The sequence below is a fragment of the Elephantulus edwardii genome, unplaced genomic scaffold, assembly GCF_000299155.1.
Source record: "Elephantulus edwardii isolate Elephantulus edwardi_28Jun2011 unplaced genomic scaffold, EleEdw1.0 scaffold00065, whole genome shotgun sequence".
In the NCBI taxonomy this organism is placed as follows: domain Eukaryota; kingdom Metazoa; phylum Chordata; class Mammalia; order Macroscelidea; family Macroscelididae; genus Elephantulus; species Elephantulus edwardii.
The window spans coordinates 13,362,473-13,383,804 of NW_006399815.1; the positions used below are offsets into that span (position 1 = coordinate 13,362,473).

At 37.3% G+C, this 21,332-nt stretch overlaps 1 protein-coding gene across 1 annotated transcript in view; it reads left to right on the top strand.

Annotated features, from left to right (window-relative positions):
• Nucleotides 1-21,332, top strand: part of SLC2A13 (solute carrier family 2 (facilitated glucose transporter), member 13) — a 582,019-nt gene that overhangs the window by 81,844 nt on the left and 478,843 nt on the right. Inside the window, exon 2 of the mRNA XM_006888200.1 lies at nt 18,805-18,964. Coding sequence (XP_006888262.1) covers nt 18,805-18,964 — 160 coding nt within the window. The remainder of the gene's footprint in view (nt 1-18,804; nt 18,965-21,332) is intronic.

The following is a 21,332-nucleotide window of genomic DNA, read 5'->3' on the forward strand; positions in this document are numbered from 1 at the left end:
TTTAATCCTCTCCAAGATGGATTTGTTTGTTTTCCTGGCAGTCCAGGGTACATTCAGTACCCTTCTCCAGCACCACAGCTCAAAAGCATCACATTATTAAAATTATTACATAATGTTATGAACTTGATGTTTGCTATTCAGGAAACATCACTGACATATAAATGTTAATGGAAAGATTATTTGGCAAATGCTAATTTAACGGTAAAAGAACAAACAAGTCTATCTTGGAGAAAGTGAAATCAGAGTTCTTGGAAGCAAGGATAGTGAAATTACCTCTTACATACTTTGGACATGTTGTTAGGAGGGGCCAGTCTTTGGAAAAAGACATCATGCTTGGAAAGATGGAAGATCAATGTAAGAGAGGAAGGCTCTCAGCAGGATGAACTGACACAGTGACAGTAGCACTGGGCTCAAGAATATCAGAGAGCCTGAGGATGGCGCATGATAGGGCAGGACTCAGATCCTTTGGTCATAGGGTCATTGTGAGTAGCAGTCGACTGGACAACACATAACTAACACAACAATTTGACAGTATGTTCTGTGTCATTTATAGCATACTAAAACTTTTTTTTGGTGTATTTAAAAGCATTTTACTCTTAAGAAAAAGAGACAAGTATTATTTATTAGGCAGTTTCAGAGTTGTTAGGAGTTTATCATAGATCACTGAGAGATAATTAAAGATCTCAAAGGCAGAAACCTTAGTTTTATGGAGGAAAATGCACTCTAAAACTAAAAACCATGTGGCTTTGTTTTTAAAGAATGAGTTTATTCAGTTTGACTATTGATTTTGTGGCAGATAGAAACAACTCATTAACATTTTAATAAAAGAAAATTTTATTTTTTAACAAATAAGAAACCAAATTCTATACACTTCGACTTCAAAATAATTAAAAATTCTCACTAATTAACTCCTCAAACTTTTAGCTGTAGCAAGCTGTAGCAAGGAAAAACTCTGACCATTTTAAAGAAGTTAATATTTAATATGTCTTTTAATATTTGTCTCTGTTTAATATTTTTATAGTATATAACCTTTTAAGGAGCAGTAATGAACCCAGTTGCTAACAGATTCAAATATTTGTCCTTTTTCTGTGATATTAAAAAAGCAAAAGCAAATAAACTAGTAGGAAAAATGTCAAAAGCATGTAAGCTTCAGTTATAATGTCATTAGGTGTTGTGAAGTCAATTATGACTCATATCAACCTTATGAAGGAGATATTTATGTAATAAATATATTTCAGTGATGTTGTGTTGTTGATTGCCATCGAGCCAAGCACAACTCATAGCAACCCTGTGAACAAAAGGCCTGAAGCCTTTCTATAACTAACGACATTTATCAAAGTTCATGGAGTTCTCAGAGGCATGTTGTTTAGGAAGAGGATGCCACACCTGCTAATGGAAATTAACATAAGTTACTTGAGAAATACTATAAATTGAGCAGCTCAACATAAAGAAAACAAAAATCTTCACCAGTCGACCAATAAATAACATCATGATAGATGAAGAAAAAAAATTGAAGTTTTTAACAATCTCATCTTGCACAGATCCACAATTGACACCATTGGCACCAGGAGTTCAGAAGTCAAAAGATGAATTGCCTTGGGAAAATCTGCTGTCAAGGACCTCTCCAGAGTGCTAAAAGAGCAATGATGTCTGTCTAGAGACAAATGGCTTAATCCAAGCCATGGTTTTCTCAGTTGCTTGCTATGCATCTACTTGCTAGACAGTGAATAAAGATGACAGAAGAAGAATCAATGTTTTTGAGTTGTAGTGCTGAGGAAATATTGAACCTACTATATATGGCCAAGAAAAAAATAAAAATAGATCTGTCCTGGAGAAAGTGAAACCAGATTGCTCCTTAGAGGCAAGGGTTTTGAAACTGGGTCTCACATGTTTTGGTCATGTTGCCAGGAGTCCTTGAAGAAGGACATCATGCTTTGAAGGGTGGAGGGCAGTGTAGGAGAAGAAGACCTTGGATGAGCTAGATTGACAGAGTGACTTTGGCAGTGGCCTCAGCTGTGTCAGAAATAGTGAGATTGGCTCAGAATGGGGCAGTATTCAGAGCCTATTGTTCTTAGGGTTGTTAAGAGTCATTGTCAACTTGTCAGAAAGCAACAACAGCAAAAACAGCAATGAAAACTTCATAATACTAAATATGATATATCAAGAGCATGATAACATTATCAAGTCTTTAAATAACTGAGTTGACACATCCTTTGGTTTACATAACAGTGCACTACCCCATGGACAACACAGCTGTAGCTTCATTTTTGAGGAATGAAACAGTTTACACTGTTGTTGTTGTTATGTGCCATCAAGTCATTTGCGACTCATAGCGACCCTATGTACAACAGCCCTAAACCCTGCTCTATCCTGTGCCAATCGCATTGCCTCTGACACTCACATCCCGATTACCCCAGTCACTGAATCAATCCACCTCATAGAGGGTCTTCCCCTCCTGCGCTGTCCCTCTACTCTACCTAGCATGATGTCCCTCTCTAAAGACGTCTCTCTCCTTACAACATGTCCAAAGTATGTCAGACGAAGCCCCAGAATCCTTGCCTCCAAGGAGCAGCCTGGTTTAACCCTCTCTAGGATGAATCTGTTTGTTTTCTTGGCAGTCCATGGTACGTTCAATACTCTTCTCCAGCACCACAGCTCAAAGGCGTCAATTCTCCTTCTATCCTCCCTAGTCATTTTCCAACTCTCTGATGCATAACAAGTGATTGCAAAAACCATGGCCTGTATCAGACAGACCTTAGTTTCCAGAGAGACACTGTTGCTCTTGAGATGACACAAATTCACAAAGTGAAACTAACTAGGTGTTCCAGAGGGCTATACACAGAGTGAGGCCTAGACATTACAGGAAAATGAGTCAGAACAATCTGATTAGTTGGTGTTTACAAAGGTTTGTTTTGGGTTTTTCTAAAGATCGCAAAGATTTTAAAATCACTTCCTCCTCCCATATTGATTGTTTTTGTATGGCTTTCTTAGAATATCATGCAGAAGTAGTTTCAACCATTCAAAACTTACTGTTGTTGTTATTATATGCTGTTGAGTCGCCTGTGACTTAGAGTGACACTATCCTGAGCCAGTCTTACTGATTCAGACACACCTACCCTCATTGCCTCAGTTACTGTATCAATCCACCTCATCCAGGGTCTTCGTCTCCTGCGCTGTCCTTCCACCCTTCCATGCATGATAATCTTCTCCAGTGACCTGTCCCTCCTGGCCATGTGCCCAAAGTATATGCGATGGAGCTTCACAATCCTAGCCTCCAAATTCTATTGAGTTTATTGCTCTTAGTTTTACACATAGGATGATTCTCTTAATGTTTTGATAGGTACACTTTGGGTTGGAAATCTACATCACTTGAGGGCGTATTTCTTTTTTTCCCCCTCATTATTGCTGCTGTTGTTATGTGCTATTGAGTTGCCTGCAACTTATTCCGACCTTATGTACAACAGCCCTATCCTCTGCTCTATCCCATGCCTTTAAAAAAAAAAAATTACATTGGTTCACATACAAAGTTGTTTACATTGTGTTTCACACTGTCCTTCATTCACGTTGTGTTTTAAACAGTCATTTTCATTTATTGTGTTTAATAAAATCAATCACCACAGAACTCTGCCTTTTCACATCCCCACCAGATCTTTCTCATTTCCTTCCCTTCCGCTCCCCCTGCCACCAAATTGTGCAGCTCTATGATTTCCACCATGCAAGGGCATATTTAATTTTTATGTTTTCCAGTATTTTCTGTGAGTGTCTTTAGCCTTAGTATTGGAGAGTCGGGAAAGTGAATTCTTACTTTGCTAACGTCCTGGAAATGTATAGATAACTTGATTATTTAGGAGTATGCAGACAGTCAGTTCTGGGTAGGACAGCCAAACCCAAGAGAAACCTATAGTGAGTGATAGTTTCTTTAGATAGATTCTTTCTTTTTATTAAAATCCTTCTTTAAAGATTTTAGGGCAGTCATTTATTAAATGAAATTTGGACATCATAATCCTTCTTGTTCAAGCTGTATTGTTACTAAAATAGGGCTTCATGGCTTTTGAGAAGCTAATTAGTCGCTGCCTGACTTGTCATGCTGAGAGGCTGCTGTGATTCTTGGGTATTTACTCATCACAACAGGATTTTCTAATGGTATTTGGTTATAAAATTTTTCTTCTGACTCAAGCTTTTAAAAGGGCTTCCAGCAGTTTTTGAAAGCCAACTTTGGTGCTCAAGAATGGTTTGCACTGTTTAGGTGGTGAATCAGCTTGGCAGCTTGGAAGTGTGTGAATCGGGTTGCACCACAGTGTTTGAGGAGCGGTTTTCTGGTGAAACTCATGCCAAGCTCTATAATGAGTGTTCATTGATGCAGACCTTGTTATTTTGTAAAATGTCAAACTTTTTAATGATCCTCAGAAAGAATATCAACATTGACTGTATTTAATAAACAGGAGGAACTTTATCTTAATTCCAGTTCATGAGTGGGTATGGATTGTTAAGGATGTGTTTATTCCTTATTGAACATTTATTATATTTGGTTAGTTACTAAACTGCAGCTGCCTCAAGACCTCTTCATGGAACTCTCTAAAAGCTGTAAAGTCCCTAATTATACTTATTTATGATGTATAAATAACCTTCCAGGGATATTCCTTAGAAAGTGGTATTGTGCTTGGAAATGTGGAGGGTCAGCCAAAAGGAAGGAGACCTTCAGTGAGATGGACTGACGCAGTGACTGCAACAGTGGGCTCAAGTGTGTCAGAGACAGTGAAGATGGCACAGGATAGAAAAGAGCTCAGGTTTACTATTCATAGGGTTGCTATGAGTTGTACTTAACTTGACAACACTTAATAATAGCAGTGATGAGTCTAACTCCACACCATCACATTTGTTCTGTAAGACTTAGAAAAAAAAAGACCCTGTTGGTGGGATTGTAAAATGGTAAAACCATTCTGGAAGGTAGTTCGGTGCTCCCTCAAAAAGCTGAACAGAGAAATTCCTATGACCCTGCTATTCCACTACTTGGAATGGAACCTGAGAAAATGAGAACTGAGGCACAAACGGAGATTTGTACACCGATGCTGATAGCATCATTATTCACTACCACAAGAACAAAATGGCCCCAATGAATATTGTTGTTGTTGTTGTTGTTATGTGCCGTCAAGCCGCTTATGGCCCAGAGCGACCCTATGTACAACAGCTCTAAACTCTGCTCTGTCCTGTGACAATCTCACTGTCCCCGACACACTCATCCCAATTGTCCCAGTCACCGAATCAATCCATCTCCCAGAGGGCCTTTCCCCTCCTGCACTGTCCCTCCACTCTCCCAAGCATGATGTCTTTCTCCAAGGACCAGTCTCTCCTTACAACATGACCAAAGTATGTCAGACAAAGTCTCAGAATCCTTGCCTCCAAGGAGCAGCCAGGTTTAACCCTCTCTAGGAAGAATCTGTTTGTTTTCTTTGCAGTCCATGGCACCCTCAGCACTCTTTTCCAACACCAAAGCTCAAAATAATGGTACATTCATACAGCGAAACACTACGGAGCATGTGGGACAAAGGTTTTGTAAATTATTACCTAACTTGGGAGGGACTCAGCATTATGCTGTGTGAACTAACTCAGCCCCACAAGGACAAATATTGTATAAAACCATTACTGTAGAATGAGTATAAGGATCCAATGGGGGGTGATGGAGGAGAGTGGAATCAGAGGGATGAGGATATGCAGGAGAGGGGGGATTAATCATGGAATTGTACAATTTGATAGGTAGGGGTCGAGGGAAATTGGGAGAATTGGTTCTTGAAAACAATGTATTTGAATTTTGAAATTAAACTAGTGTGGGAAAAAAGCCAACTTGGGGAGAGGGTAGGTAGAGGGGGTAAACTGTGCAACAATGGATGAATCAAAATTTAACTTTGATGTAAACCTGTAAACTTTTGTTAAAATCATATTTAAATAAAAATTTATTTAAAAAATTGCCTTGTTACATTTTCCAACAAATTTTAGGTAAGTAACATTATTTTAGTGTTCCAGTTGGTTAAACCTAGGGCTAAATGTGTGTGTGTGTGTGTGTGTGTGTGTGTGTGTGTGTGTGTGTGTGTGTAATGTTGTTAGTTGCTGTCAAGTTGATCCCAATTCATAGCTGCTCTTTCTTGTACAATCCTCACCATCCCTGATGTATCAAGCCCATTGCTCTAGTCACTGTCAATCTATGTTGTGGATCTTCCTCTCTTTTGCTGACTCTCCACCTTCCAGGCATGATGTCCTTTTCAAAGGACTGACTCTCCTAACAACACACCTAAAGTATGTGACAGGGATTTTCACTATCTTTACCTCCAAGAACACCCTACCTGTACCTTCTCCAGGACCTACTTGTTTGGTCTCTGGACAGTCCATGAGCTGTTCAGCACTATTCTTCAACACCACAGCTCAAATGCTTTTATTGTCATCCTTAGTCAGTGTTCAACTTTCAGACACATAGGAAGTAATTGAAGAAAACCATGGCTTGAATCAGATGTGATTTAATCTTCACACTGGCATCACTACTCTTCAGTACCTTGGAGTAGTACTATGTAATAGGGACTTACATAAATAATAGCAATTTAAATCAGATACTGACGTTAAGTGTTCTTGTTGTGTACCCTTGAGTTGGCTCCAACTCTTAGTGACATTGTACGCAACAGAACAAACCACGTCTTGATCTTGTACCATCCTCACAATCCTTACTGTGGAATAGTCCATTGTTGCAGTTGCTGTATCAAATTATCTAATATTTTTCTTCTGTTGAGGAGGACTTTAAGTATTCACTGCAGAAGATCAAGGACTACAGCCTTCAGTATGGATTAGTCTTAACATTAAGAAGACAAAAATCCTCACATTCGGCCACAAAAAAATCTCATAGGCCACATTATGATGCGTGGAGAAAAGATTGAAATTGTCAATGATTTCATCTTCTTGGTTCCACAGTCAACACCTTTGGCACCAGAAGTCAGGAGATAAGGAGATCCATTGATTTTGCAAGTCTACTGGCAGGGACCTCTCCAAATTACTTATAGGTAAAGACATCAGTTTAAAGACTAAGATGTGCCTATCATGGTCTTGGCAGTCACCTGCTATGCATCTGAGAGCTGGATAGCAAATAAGGATGACAGAAGAAGAATTGATGCCTTTGAGTTGAAGTGTTGGAGAAGAGTAGTGAATATTCCATGGACTGCCAAAAGAACAGACAGATATATTTTGGGGAAAGTGTTGTCAAATGACTACTCCTTACAGGCAAGGAAGATGAAATTTCATCTTACATAATTTGGACATGCTAGAAAGGGACATCTATTTGGAAAGGTGAAGGATTAGCCAGAGAGAGAAAAACCCTCAATGAGATGATTTGATAAAGTGACTATGGCAGTAGCTTTAAGTGTGTTGAGATAATAAGAATGACACAGGAGAGGGCATGGCTTATATCTGTTGTTCCTAGGGTCACTATGAGTCATACTGAAATGGACAGCACCTAACAACCACAACTCTGATATTTTAACAAGGTGCTGTGGTGGTATAGTGTAGAAATGCTTTATTTTATTAACTGAAAGCTTGAAGGTTTGAATGCATCAGTAGCTCCATGAGAGAAAAATGGTCAGTTTCCTCTGAAAAGACTTACTGTAAAGCTAAAGGGAAGTTAAATTGGAGTGAACTTTGTGGTGGTAAGTTGTCCTTTATTAGCAAAATGAGCTTTGTCAGATTGGTATTTGTTTCCCCAAAGTGGAAAGGAGATTTTATGGATGTCACACAATATTAATGTCTAAAATTCATCAATGATTGACTCCATCTTTAGAAACCATTCATTATGGTTTTCATGTGTTACTTTTCTTGACTCCAAGTTGAGTCCAGAGGATCTGTTCATAATGAATGTATATTGAATAGTCGTGAGTAAAGAGAACCTAGAGACCCAGCTTGTTCCAGGACACTAGAAATAGTTTACATTCTCCAATTTTCAGAAAGAAGCTTTATAGTTTTACACTTGACTGGTTTAAAATGATACAGTTAATCATACTCATTTTTAACTAACTGGTCCAAATTTACTAACATGACACCTAGTGGCAATAAATCACATAGCAGACATTAAGGTAAGGCAAGAGAAGAGACGCCCTTGCTTATGAAAGTTCATGTTTATAATGTTGTGTGCTGTCGAGTCACAATCAACTCCTAGCTGACCCTCCAGTGGGTCTTCAGAGGCAGGAGATTGCCCATCTTTCTTCTGCTGGTTGATTTGAACTGTATACTCTTGGGATTGCAGCTCAGCTTCTTACATGTAGGCCACCAGAACTCTCTGATTACAGTATTAAAAAAAATAACATATTCCTGAGAATTTCTGAAACATCGCATTCCTAAAAAAGAAACACAATACATGGACCTTGAGATGCATAGTGCAGGTTGGGATTATACTTTACAGGTTGTTTAGCAAAAATTTGGAAACTTGAATCTGGCATATTCCCTTATTGATTTACTGCATAACTCTCTAAAAATCTTCATGTCTTTGAAACACTACCCCCCCTCCCATCTGTCATAGGGTAAATATTGAATGATTCTGAAACCTGTCCTGACTTCTTATGGATAAGATGATTTTACTTCTTAATATAACATTGTGATGTTCTATTACAATGTTCCTTATCTAGCCACTCTTTTCCCATTCTGTCCCCAATACCCCGTGTCCATCCTATTTTATAACAGTAGTATTTTGCAGAGTTTGTCCTTTTGTGACAAATCACTCCACCTAATGTCCTCCATGTGTCTATATACTGTGTAACGTTTTATAAGTTCATTATTTTTCAAAGCTGCATAATATTCCATTGTGTGAGTGTACCATAGTTTTTCTATTTGTTGATGGGCACCTAGATTGCTTCCATCTCTTTGCTATTGTGAATAACAACAGCAATAAATATGGGTGTGCATACCTCTGTTTGAGTCATGGCTTCTTTACGGAAATCTACTCAATTTAATGGCAAGATTAATCAGTCCTCTTGCTTATAGGCCAATTCACCCCATTTGCATATTCTCATCATATTTGCATATTTCCACCCATCCATATGGCAAAGATGGGTCAGATGGCTAAGGAAGCCATTTGAACAATAAATCCTTAACCCTACATTGCTTTGTACATTGATGTAATTGTAGTATGTGTGAATTAGTTGCATAAAAATAAGCTGGTATTTAAGACAGGTTTGGAAGCAGGAATGGCATCCACTTCCTAAACAGCATGTTTCTGGAAACTCTATGAACTTTGAAAAACAATGATAGTTATAGAAAGGCTTTAGATCTTTTGTTCATAGGGTCGCTATGGGTCGTGCTCGACTAGATGACAGTCAACAAACAAAAACAGTGTGAAAAGACTTCTTTCCAAATACTTATATAGTTCTCAAGTTCTTTTTCACTCAGTCTGTTTGGAGTTGCATTTTAGTACAGCAACCAAAAGAATTTTTTTAAAATGTTCATTTTAAAACTTGTGCTTCTTAAAAAAAAAACAAAAACAAAAACAAACAACTTGTGCTTCTTGAGGATTATTTTATTATAAATCAGCAATATTTCTTAAAATTTCAAGAATTCTTTTCCCAAGTCTCACATCTTATGTGTAGAAGGCTTTCCTGACTCTCCCTTAATGGAGTCGTAATAGTAGTCCTTTTGTTAAAGATCCCTGTTTTTTCACTTAATGTACCTGAATCTCTCAGAGCACTCTCTGATCTTTTCTCATGTAATATTCTCCCCACCGGTCAAATCAATAGCCCTTGATTTCATCTCCATCCTGATTTGCTGATCACTAGAAGTGCTCAATAACTAGGCTGACAGAGACCAAAATAATATTTGAGTGTAGAGAACCATTGAGTTAAATTTCTATATGTTAGGGACAGTTCTAAGTTTTGCTGTTCTACTAATTGAATCACCTCAGTCTCTATGCATCAGTAGTATTTATTCTTCCTGTTTTAGACATGAGAAGTTTGACACCTAGAAAATTAAATTGCTCAAACTCAACTACCTAATAGGCTCCAAGACTAGAATTTATACCTACTGGTTCCAGAACAATTCTCATCTGTAAGAGTCATCTGTAGTGCTTTCAAAATTCTCTTATTGAATCTTATTACTTGATTCAAATTATTATTCTTCCATTTATTTCCTCATTGTGCATTTCTAAATTTATACCTTGTATAAATTCCTCTTCTGCAATATGAATATAATCCTATAACCTCTTTAGAGAAGAGGGTGCTCTGGTGGCTTAATTGTAAGGAGTGCACTGCCAACCCTGGGGCATGCAGTTTGAATCCACCAGCTGCTCAGTGAAAGAAAGATGGCTGATATTCTCCTGTCTGATTTGTTAGGTACCCTTGAGTTGAGTACTAAAACAGATCTGACCCTGTCCTGTCTTCTGCCAATTTCACAATCTCTTGACACGATCAAGCCCATTGCTATAGTCACTGTGTCATTTGACCTAGTTGAAGGTTATCCTCTCTTTCACTGACCTTCCCCAACCTTTCCAAATATGATTCCTTTCTCCAAGGAATAGCCTTTCCTAGCAACATTCCCAGAGTACACAAAATGAAGCTTTCCCGTCCTAAGCTCCAAGGAGCCCCCTGGTTGCACCTCCTCCAAGATATATCTGTTTGTCCTTTGGTAGACCATGGGATATTCAATACTCTTCTCCAACAGCACAGTTCAAAAACATCTATTTTTTTTCTGTCATCCATTTTCATTGTCATCAGCGTAGCAAGTGTTTAAAAAGAACATGATCTGAATCAGCTGCGCTGTGCAATTAATGCCTCTGAAAACCCACTAGAGGATCAACTGTGAATCACTTCAGAAGCAAGTGCTCGATAAGATGGACTGACGATTACCACAACAAGCATACAAGAGACTGTTAGAGTGACATAGAATTGGCATTTGTTTATTCTGTTATACCTCGGGTGGTTGTGAATTGGTACTGTGTTGGTAACACTTCATAACAACAAAAGGATATTTCTGCATCTCCTAGGAAGCAAAATCTTTGGGCATTTGTGACAAGCCCAAATTCACAAAAAGCACAATTCTAATTTACTCTACACAGTTCTATATGCTCCTCTTGTTTTTAGGTGCTACTGAGTTGACTCCAACTCATAACATCACTAATTACCACAGAATGAACTCCTTCATTTTGAACCACTCTTGACTATCTCTGCTGCGCTTAAGCCCATTGTTACAGCCATTGTGTCATTGTATCTCATTGAGAGTCTTCCTCTCTTTCATGGACCCTCTGCTTTTCTAGCCATGAAGTTCTTTTTCCCTTCCCAAGGACATGCCCGTAGTACGTAAAAAGTAATCTCAACATTCTTGCTTCTAAAGTGTAGGACTCTGGCTTCACGTCTTCAAGGCAGAATTGTTTGTTCTTTGTGAAGGTCATGCTGTTTATTCAGTATTCTGTGCCAGTGCTACCTTTTTTTTCTTCTACGTAGCCAATGTTTATATATATGTCAAGTAATTGAAGATACTATAGCTTGGGTGGGGCACACCTTAGAAGAACATCTCTGTTCTTTAGCACTTTAAAGAGATTTCATGCATCTTTGGTAGCAGAATTACCCAATGTAATAGGTCTTCATGTTTTTTGACTGCTTTTTCCATGTGTGTGGATTGTGGCTCCAAATACAGTGATATTGTTGAAACCTTCAGTCTTTACTTCATTACCATGATGATATTTATTGGTCCAGGTACAAGGATTTTTGTTTTCTTTTCATTGAAGTGTAATACATACTAAAAACTGTAGGATGGATTTGTGTTTTTTTTTTTTAGAAAATGTATACTTCTTTTGGTATTAACAGGTTTGAACATATTCTCTTCTTCTTTTTTTACATTTTCTGTTAATTTGTTATTACACATTTTCTTCTCTGCCCCCCACCCCCAATTTGCCTTTTTCTTTGAAAAAAAATTATTTCATTGTTATACAGTCCCCATTCCCTCCCTGGCCTCCCCCTTCCAGACCACTTTACTTTGCAGTTCTTATTCTGGACTCTTGTCATGCCAATAATACCTAATCATATGTTCCTTTTATACAGTTCTCTCCCTTGTCTGTTTCAATGCCATGTATATGGTTTACCGCCCTTTTTCTTAGTTTCCCCCCAACCCTCATATCAGTCCTGTTCTATAACAGTGGCATTATATAGTATTTGTCTTTTTGTGATTGAGATATTTCACTCAGCATAATGTCCTCCATGGTCATCCATTTTGTATAATATTTCATGAGTTCTTTGTTTTTCAGTGCTGCATAATATTCCACTGTGTGAATATACCACAGCTTCTCTATCCATTCTTTTGCTGATGGGCACTTGGGCTGTTTCCAACTCTTTGCTATTTTGAACAAAGCAGCAATAAACATGGGTGTGCATATATCTGCTTGGGTGGCAGTTCTGGTTTCTTTAGGGTATATTCCCAGAAGTAGAATTGCTGGGTTAAATGGTATATCTATTTGCAAATTTCTGAGAAAGCGCCATACTGCCTTCCATAGTGGGTGCACCATTTTACACTCCCACCAATAGTGAATAAGGGTTCCAGTTTCTCCGCAACCTTGTCAGCATTTGTTGTTTCCTGTTCTGTTAAATTTTGCTGTTCTTACTGGGGTGAGATGATATCTCATAGTTATTTGGAGACTAAGGTGCATCTGATACAGGCTGTAGTCTTTGCAATCACTTGTTATGCATCAGAGAGTTGGACAATGACTAGGAAGGATAGAAGGAGAATTGATGCCTTTGAGCTTTGGTGCTGGAGAAGAGTATTGAGGGTACCATGGACTGCCAAGAAAACAAACAGATTCATCCTGGAGAGGATAAAACCAGGCTGCTCCTTGGAGGCAAGGATTCTGGGACTTCATCTGACGTATTTTGGACATGTTGTAAGGAGAGAAAGGTCCTTGGAGAAGGGTGTCATACTTGGGAGGGTGGAGGGACAGTGCAGGTGGGGAAGACCCTCTATGAGGTGGATTGATTCAGTGACTGGGGTAATCAGGATGGTTGTGTTAGAGGCAGTGCGATTGGCATAGGATAGACCCGAGTTTAGGGCTGTTGAACATAGGGTTGCTTTGAGTCGTAAGCGACTCGACAGCACGTAACAACAACAACAACAACAACAACATCGTTTTTAAACTTCATCTTCACATCTTTTATTTTCAACAAGCAAGTTTGTATCATCTGATCTTACAAGTTGTTTATGAGTCTTCCTCCAATCCTGATAATACATTCTTCCTCATATAGTCCAGCTTCTCAAATTATTTGATCAGTATACAGATTGAATAAGTTTTTTGAAAGGATACAACCCTTTCCTGTGTTTAAACCATACAGTGTTTTCCTCTTCTGTTCCAGTGTTTGACTCTTAGTCTGTGTACAGTAATCCCATGAGTACAGTAAAATGTTCTGGAATTTTCATTCTTCCCAGTGCTGTCATTTACTGTGATTCACACAATCAAATACCTTAGTCAACAAAACACAGTGAACATATTTCTGATATTCTCTCTCCTTTCAACCAAGATTCATCTGGTGGATCCTAAATCCACTACCTCTTTTGAATTAGTTTGAATCTCTGACAATTCCCTGTTGACGTGCTGCTCAAAATTTTCTTTAGCAAAAATCTTATTTACATCTGATATTAATGATACAGTTTAGTAATTTCCACAGTCAGTTGATCAGGGTTTTGTTTTTGGGGTTTTTTTTTTTCAATGATCACAAATATGTATGTTTTCCAACCCATACTTCTGTATTCCAACTTTCCTGTCATTGAAGAGGGAGCTCATCCAGGGTTTCATCTGTTTGTTGAAACACTTCTGTTGGTATTCCATCAATTCCTAGAACCTTATTTTTTGCTATTGCTTTTAGTGCAGCTTGTATATCTTCCTTCAGTATCATTGGTTCTTAATCTTATGCAACCTCCTGAAGAGACAGAGCATTGACCAGTTCTTTTTGGTACATTGAGTATATATTTCTTAGATCTTCTTTTGATACTTTCTATGACAGTCAATACTTTTCTATAGAATCCTTCAGTTTTACAACTTGAGGCTTGAGTGATTTTTTTCACCACAGTTCTTTCAGCTGTAGAAATGTTGAGCAAGTTCTTCCCATTTTATTTTCTACAAGTCTTTGCATATTATACTTTATGTTCTTGAACTATTTGTTATCTTCTGTTTAGTGTTCTTAAATCATAATCCCTTCCTTTGGCTTTATTTTCTCTCTGTTGAAGAACAAGCTTCACAGTTTCTTCTGACATTCATTTTTGGTTTGTTGTTTTTTTTTCTTTCTTTGTGGCCTTTCTTTTAGTGACCCTTTGTTTTCTTTAAATATAATGTCCTTTATGTTATCCCACAACTAATCTGATCATTGTTGCCTAGTGTGTGGTGTTCAGTTCATCAAATCTGTTCTTGAGATGCTTTCTAAATTCAGGTGGATTATATTCAAAGCCATATTTTGATTCTTGGGAACTTGTTTTCATCTAGTGATTTTAATAACCACGGGGGGAAAAAAACAACTGAATTCTTATCTGGACCAAAGGAGAAAGGAATTCAAACAGTAAATGACTGTTGTATGAACCTTGAAACTTTTTAATAATATTTTTTATTTTATTTGTGATTTTATTAAAGTTTAGAGAAGGTGAATTTTCGTTCATTCATTGTTGGACTTTTTCTCTCACTCACCCTCCCTTTCCCCTTCCCCAGTTCACTTTCAGACAAAATGTCATTTTACAATGTTTTTGTATTAAACATGTATTCTTGTTTGTGTTATTAAAGACATGTTTAATAACAATTAATTGTTTAAATATTATTAAATATGCACACTAGTCAGAAAAGTATGATTAGTATGTCTCAGAACAATAAATTTTATTCTTTACAATGTCATTTCCACTTTACTGGAAAAGTAGTAAATAAAACTTTCAACAGCTCTCTTGTACAGAAAACTTAGCAACAGATTTGTGCTACTACTGTTGTTGTTTTTGTCATTGTTAATATGACCCATAGTAACCCTGTGAATAACAGATCTGAACACTCTCCTATCCTTTGCTAACCTCACAATCTCTGACACCCTCAAGTTCTGCGGTCACTGTGTCAGTCCACGTGGTTGAGGGTCTTCCTCTCTTTTGTTGACTCCCCACTTTTCCAAATATGATATTACTCTCTAACGAAGAGCTTCTTCTAGTAACATGCCCAGCATATGTGAGATGGGGCTTTATTATCTTTGCCTCCAAGGAGCACTGTACCTACACCTTCTCCAAGACATATCTGTTTGGTCTTTTGACAGTCCATGGGATGTTCAGTATTATTCTCCAACACCACAGCTCAAAGGCATCACTTCTCCTGTTATCCTTATTCATTGTCCAATTCACAATAGCATAGCAAGTGGTTGAAGAGCTTTTGGCTTGCATCAGGCCTACCTTAGCCCTCAAACAGCTTCTTAATAATTTTGTTTCAAATTTTTGTTAAAAAATTTTACTAGTTTACTTACAGAGTTCATCAAGTCTGTATATATTATTTTGAGAGGTCCATGACTGCAGACATATCCAGTGCAATACGTATCCCAATCTTATAACTCTTGATTCCAAAGGTGTTGATTGTGGAGCCAGGATGCAGTGGTTGACAGTTTTAGACTTTTCTCCATCTATAATGATGTTGTCTACTCTACTGGTGCTGTGGTGAGAATTTTTGTTTTCTTGATGTTGAGATGCAATTCATATCAAGTCCTCCTCTCTTTCAGCAGGCGTGGCTATGTCATATGCATGGCATAGGTTATTGGTGAGTCTTCCTCCTATCCTGATGGTACAACTACTAGAGGAATTTAACCATCCTACAGATTATATTGAATAGTTACAGAGGAAGAATATAACCCTGATGTGTATTTTTATTAATTTTAAATCATGTAGTGTTCCCTTGCTCTGTTTGCATAATAGCCTCCTGGTTTAAGTGTAGATTTTGCATGAGCAAAGTATTCTCGGATTCTCAATCTTTTAAATATTAGCCATAGTTTCTATGACGAATCATTGTAATTAAATGTCTTTGCATAGTCAGTAAAGTGCAAATAGGCATTGTTCTGAAATTATTTGCTTTCAGCCAGGATCCATCTTACATTAGCAGTGATATCTCTGGTGCCATAGCCTCTTAAATGCAGCTTGAACTTCTCAAAGTTCACTGTCTATCTCTTGTTCTGTTTTTTGAATGCTCTTCAGTGATATATTGCTTTCATGTAATATTAATAGTATTTTTTCATAAATTCCACATTCTCTTGGATCACCTTTCTTGAGAATATGGCTCTCTTGCAGTTAGTCAGTTGGCCGGGCATCTAGCTATCCTCCAAATTTTCTGGCTTAGACTGATGCCACCTCCAAGACTGCATCTGTTGAAACATCTCAATTGGTTTCATGTCAATACCTGGGGCATTATTTTTTACCAATGCCTTCAGTGTAGCTTGAACTTCTTCCATCGTTACCACTGGCTCATGATCATATTATACTTTTTGAAGTGTTTCAGTATTGGCCAATTATTTTTGGTACAGTGATTCATTGTATTCCCTCCATCTTCTTTTGATGTTTCCTGGATCATTTAATATTTGCCCATAGCATCTCTTAGTTTTGCAACTTGTGGAATGACATTCAAAGGTTTCATCCATGAAGAAAGCAAAAAGTTATTGCAAGGACAGAGAAGAAAGAAAAAAACCAAAATGGATGTCAGAAGAGACTATGAAAATTACATTAGAGTGTTGAGAAGCCAAAACAAAGGAAGAGGTGCTGAAATAAAAGACCTGAACAGATTTCAAAGGGTAGCTTAAAAGAAAAAGCAGTGTATTAGAATGTGCAGAGAGCTGGAATTGGACAGGACAAAGGGTAGCATTTGCTCAGCATTTGTCAAGCTGAAGAAACTGAAAAATAAATTCAAGCCCTAAGTTTCAATGCTGAAAGATGCTATGTTGTTGTTATTATGTGCCTTAAGTCACCTGTGACTCATAATGACCCTATGTACAACAGCCCTAAATCCTGCTGTATCCCTTGCTCAATTCTATGCCATTTTTATTGTGTTTGATACACCCACTCCATTACCCTAGTCACCGAATCAATACATCTCTTTGAAGGTCTTCCTCTCTTGCTCTGTCCTTCTACCCTCCCAAGCATGACTTCCCTTTCCAAGGACTGGAAACATGTTCAAAGTATGTCAGATGAAGCTTCAGAATCCTTACCTCCAAGGAGCAGCCTGGTCTTACCCTCTCATTAGTACAGATGATCTTGCAACTCAGGAACTAGTTCAATAACAGCAAGTTTACAATGAGTCTATTATGCAACTCTCAAAGTTTTGGCTTAGTATGAGATCTATAACACTAAGAAAGAAAAAGAAGCTCTGGTGTTGCTGTGGTTAATATTGGTGGCTAATTGGAAGCTGGCAGTTTATGTCAACCAGCCACTACTCAGGTTCAAAGACCTAGTGTGATGGGTTTTTATAAATGTTGTAGCATAGGAAACACTATAAGCAGTTCTAATGTTCTATATTTGGGTCACTGTGAGATGGAATTCACTTAATGTCACACTAAAGGACAGAATTTTCTTTAAGTCCTACTTTTTTCTTTATTTTCTTTAATAATGTTTTAGATTGCATGTAGATTCTGTCAAATAAATTTAAGAGTTTTACATAGAGAGGATAATCACCTTAAATCATTTTCTAAAAGTTGGCCTACTCCCTAGTTTCTGTTTAGTATGAATAAGATAAGATAAAATGAGGTAATCTGTATTTTGTGTGATAATTCTGGTGATAAGTGAAATTTGAGAGCCACCTGTGTAGATGATGCTATGTCATTTTAGATAAAATAAATTTCAAATAGATTTTAATCAATAAATATTAGTCATAAATCTTCCATTTTATAGTCAAATTCATGTATTTCAGAGTACTTTAAATTCCTAACTTACTACCCAATATAAAATGTTCCTGAAATGTGTACTTATGCAATTGATAAAGTGACTTAATTAGTAAACCAATTAAAATTTTTGGTATGAATACTGAAAATGATGACTTTCTGTAGTTTGTATTCTGAGATAATATTTCTTCTCAACATTGATTACATTTACATACAAACAAAAATATTTTTCAGTAATTATATTTGCTCTGGAGAGCATTTACCTATTTTTCATCCTAAAAAAACCCCAACCCTCTATAAAGCACACTTATATGCATTCTTAGAGGTACTTTCATTTGTAATTTTTGTGTGTGTGTGTGTGTGAGTGTACCGTCAAATCAGATCTGACTGGTACAGGAGGAGATTGCCCCTCCTTTTCCCGGCAGAGCATCTGGTGGATTCGAACCATTTGCCTCTGGGATTGTAGTTGCAGCTCCTTTCCACTAGGCCACCAGAGCTCCCCTCATTTGTGATTTTTAAAATAACAGTATGAAGTATGATACTCAGAGATAAGTGTGTCACATATTCCTTAGCTACACAGCAACTCATTGCCAGTGAGTCAAAATCTACTCAGCACACTCTCCAGTGGATTTTTAGAGGCTGTGAATCGTACTGGAGGAGCCTGACCATCTTTAGCCAAGGAGCAGCTGGTGGATTCTAACTGCCTGTCTTTGGGTTGGCAGTACAGTTTCTTACCCAATAGACCAGAACTCCAGTAGCCCCAAATTAATTGTAAATGAAATTTTAACATATCTATTAAACCTTTGCTTAAAGTAGAAAAACAAGTTTGTGGGGAGTGTACGTGTGTGTGTTTATGTGATTCCAGTATTAATACTTGTAACAGCAGCTGATATCTTGAGTAAATGTCTTGTTTTACTTTCTATTGTTTTTACAGGCATTGCTTCTATGACGGTACCAGTGTACATCGCTGAAGTTTCACCCCCCAATTTGAGAGGCAGATTAGTCACCATTAATACGCTCTTTATCACTGGAGGACAGTTCTTTGCAAGTGTTGTTGATGGAGCCTTCAGTTATCTACAAAAGGATGGATGGAGGTCTGTAAGCTATCCCTGAACTTACTTTTTCAATTAAAGCATGATTTTATTGGTGTTGGGTTCTGTCAAGTTGGCACCAATTCATAGCCCATCCTCCAGCAGTTTTTCAGAAGCTGTAAGTCATATAGGAAGAAATTTCCCATTTTTCTTCCACTGAGCAGCTGGTAGATTCAAATTCCTTCCCTTTGTGTTTACCGTATGATTTTAGGGGAAGGTAAAATTGATAAAAATAAACTGCCAGCTGTTTGGAGTAATTTTTGTTGTTAAGTGCCATTGAGTCATATACAACTCTTAATGACCCTATGAGCAAAAGACCTGAACACTTGTATAAATTTCATCATTTCTCCAAGCTCATAGGGTTTCCAGAGGCAAGCTGTTTTGGAATTGGATGCCACTCCTGCTTCCAAGCTTGTTTTAATTGGGGAGCTCCACCAAACACTGTCCACCATAGGTAACCATTATCACATTTGACACATCAGTGTCCTAGTGTTTAGCATCACAGCAACCACGAGTTACCTCTGTACAGCAAATGGAAAGACCAGTGCTGTAACACTTTGAAGAATGTTTGACCAAAAACAATTAAACCAGACTTGAGGGCAGCAGGCCTGAAGGCCCAAAACCCTTTTTTAAATATGAGAGCCAAATAAAATCAACTCACACACAATGGTGAGTAAACATCCCACCCTAACCTTTACCAGAACCAGAAAACAAATCTCTGTAGAATTCTGCTGCTCCAGACAACTTCCCAATCTTAATTCAAGCCCCATCAGCTCACACCCCATTGTGAGTAAACATTCTACCCTCATCCTTACCAGGACCAGAAAACAAACCTCTGTAGAATCCAGCTGCTCCAGATGACTTTCCAAACTGGATTCCATTTGGAATCATTATGGTTAATATAAGTCATTGGAACAGAGCAAAGTTGAAAGTGGATATGAAGCTATTTATTTTCGTGGTAGACAAGGAACTTACTATTAGGAATAGATATTCACGAGATTTTTTTATTTTTTTTTAGCATTTAGGTGACATTTCTCATACTGTGTGTAATCTTAGCAATATTTGTTTAAAAATGAATGCGATAATAAATATGCATGGGGTTCTTGAATTATATCAGTGATTGACAAGCTGTTTATGAACTACAGATAAAGCCTGTTTGGATTTAGGGAGCTACATTTTGATCTGAAAGAAATGCAGTCTTTTAAGATACAGATTTTGCTTGATAAAATATACTAGGAAAAGATATTAGAAATAGAAATTAAAATATTGTTATTTGATAATTATTACTTATCTTTATAAAAAGAAATAAGGAAAATGATTTTAAAATATAAATAAATTTTGGATGGATGATTTAAGAGCAAAATAATGCTTTAGTGAAAGTTAAAGATAATTATAAACTCAGATTTTTATATCTAACTTTATTCAAAACACTAGATTTAAGAAGGAACAATGTAAGTTTTATTTAAAGACATTACACATTACATATATTCTTTAACTTGTATTCTTACCACTGTTTCTGGTGTCTGTTTTGACACTCATGCAGGTATAGGGATAGACTGTTGCACTCAAATCTTGACTTGCTTGGGGGCTTTACCCATGCTGACATTAATCCTAGCACCCAAAGAAAAGGTGCGCCGTGTGACATGGATGTGGAGAATTATACTTCTTTAAAAGAAAGATTATAAGCCCTTGGGTGTATGATGATCCGCAAAAGAAATAAATGTAAAGTTTTGTTAAAAGTAATTTCAGAAAACTCAGTGAAGTCAGATCTCCCTTTGTCAGGATTACAAAAAGGAGGACATAGTTGAGTAAAGCAAGCTTTCTAACTGTGGATGTTGTCAAAGCTACTTCAGCTCTTTCAAGGAATCTCTGCCAAAAAAAAAAAAAATTATTGAAGAAGGAAATCCTTGAATAATTCTTTTTCACCCTTTTGTATGAATAAGAAAAGTGTTCTGGTTGTACAGTGGTTAAGCATTCGGCTGCTGACTTAAAGGTATGCAGTTCAAATGTGCCAACTGCTCTGGAGGAAAATCATTTGATAGTCTACTCTTGTAATGAGAACAGACTTGGAAAACCCTTGGGAAAATTCTACTCTGTCTTACTGAGTTACTTTGATCAACTCAGAATCTACTGGATGGCAATGGGTTTGTGAGCAGGAACTTGAAGGTAGTGATAATAACCAGCTAGAATGTGCTGTTTATGAGTTCTTGGAAACTTAGTGTAAAGCTATTAGTCATTCAACTACAACTGGTTTAGAGGACCTGGATCACTTATTGTTCCAACTTGAGAGTAATGCATTTGAGTTTTATGAGAAGTCATTTACATTTTGTTAAAAATCATATATGAAATGAAATAGTATAAAAATATGTTC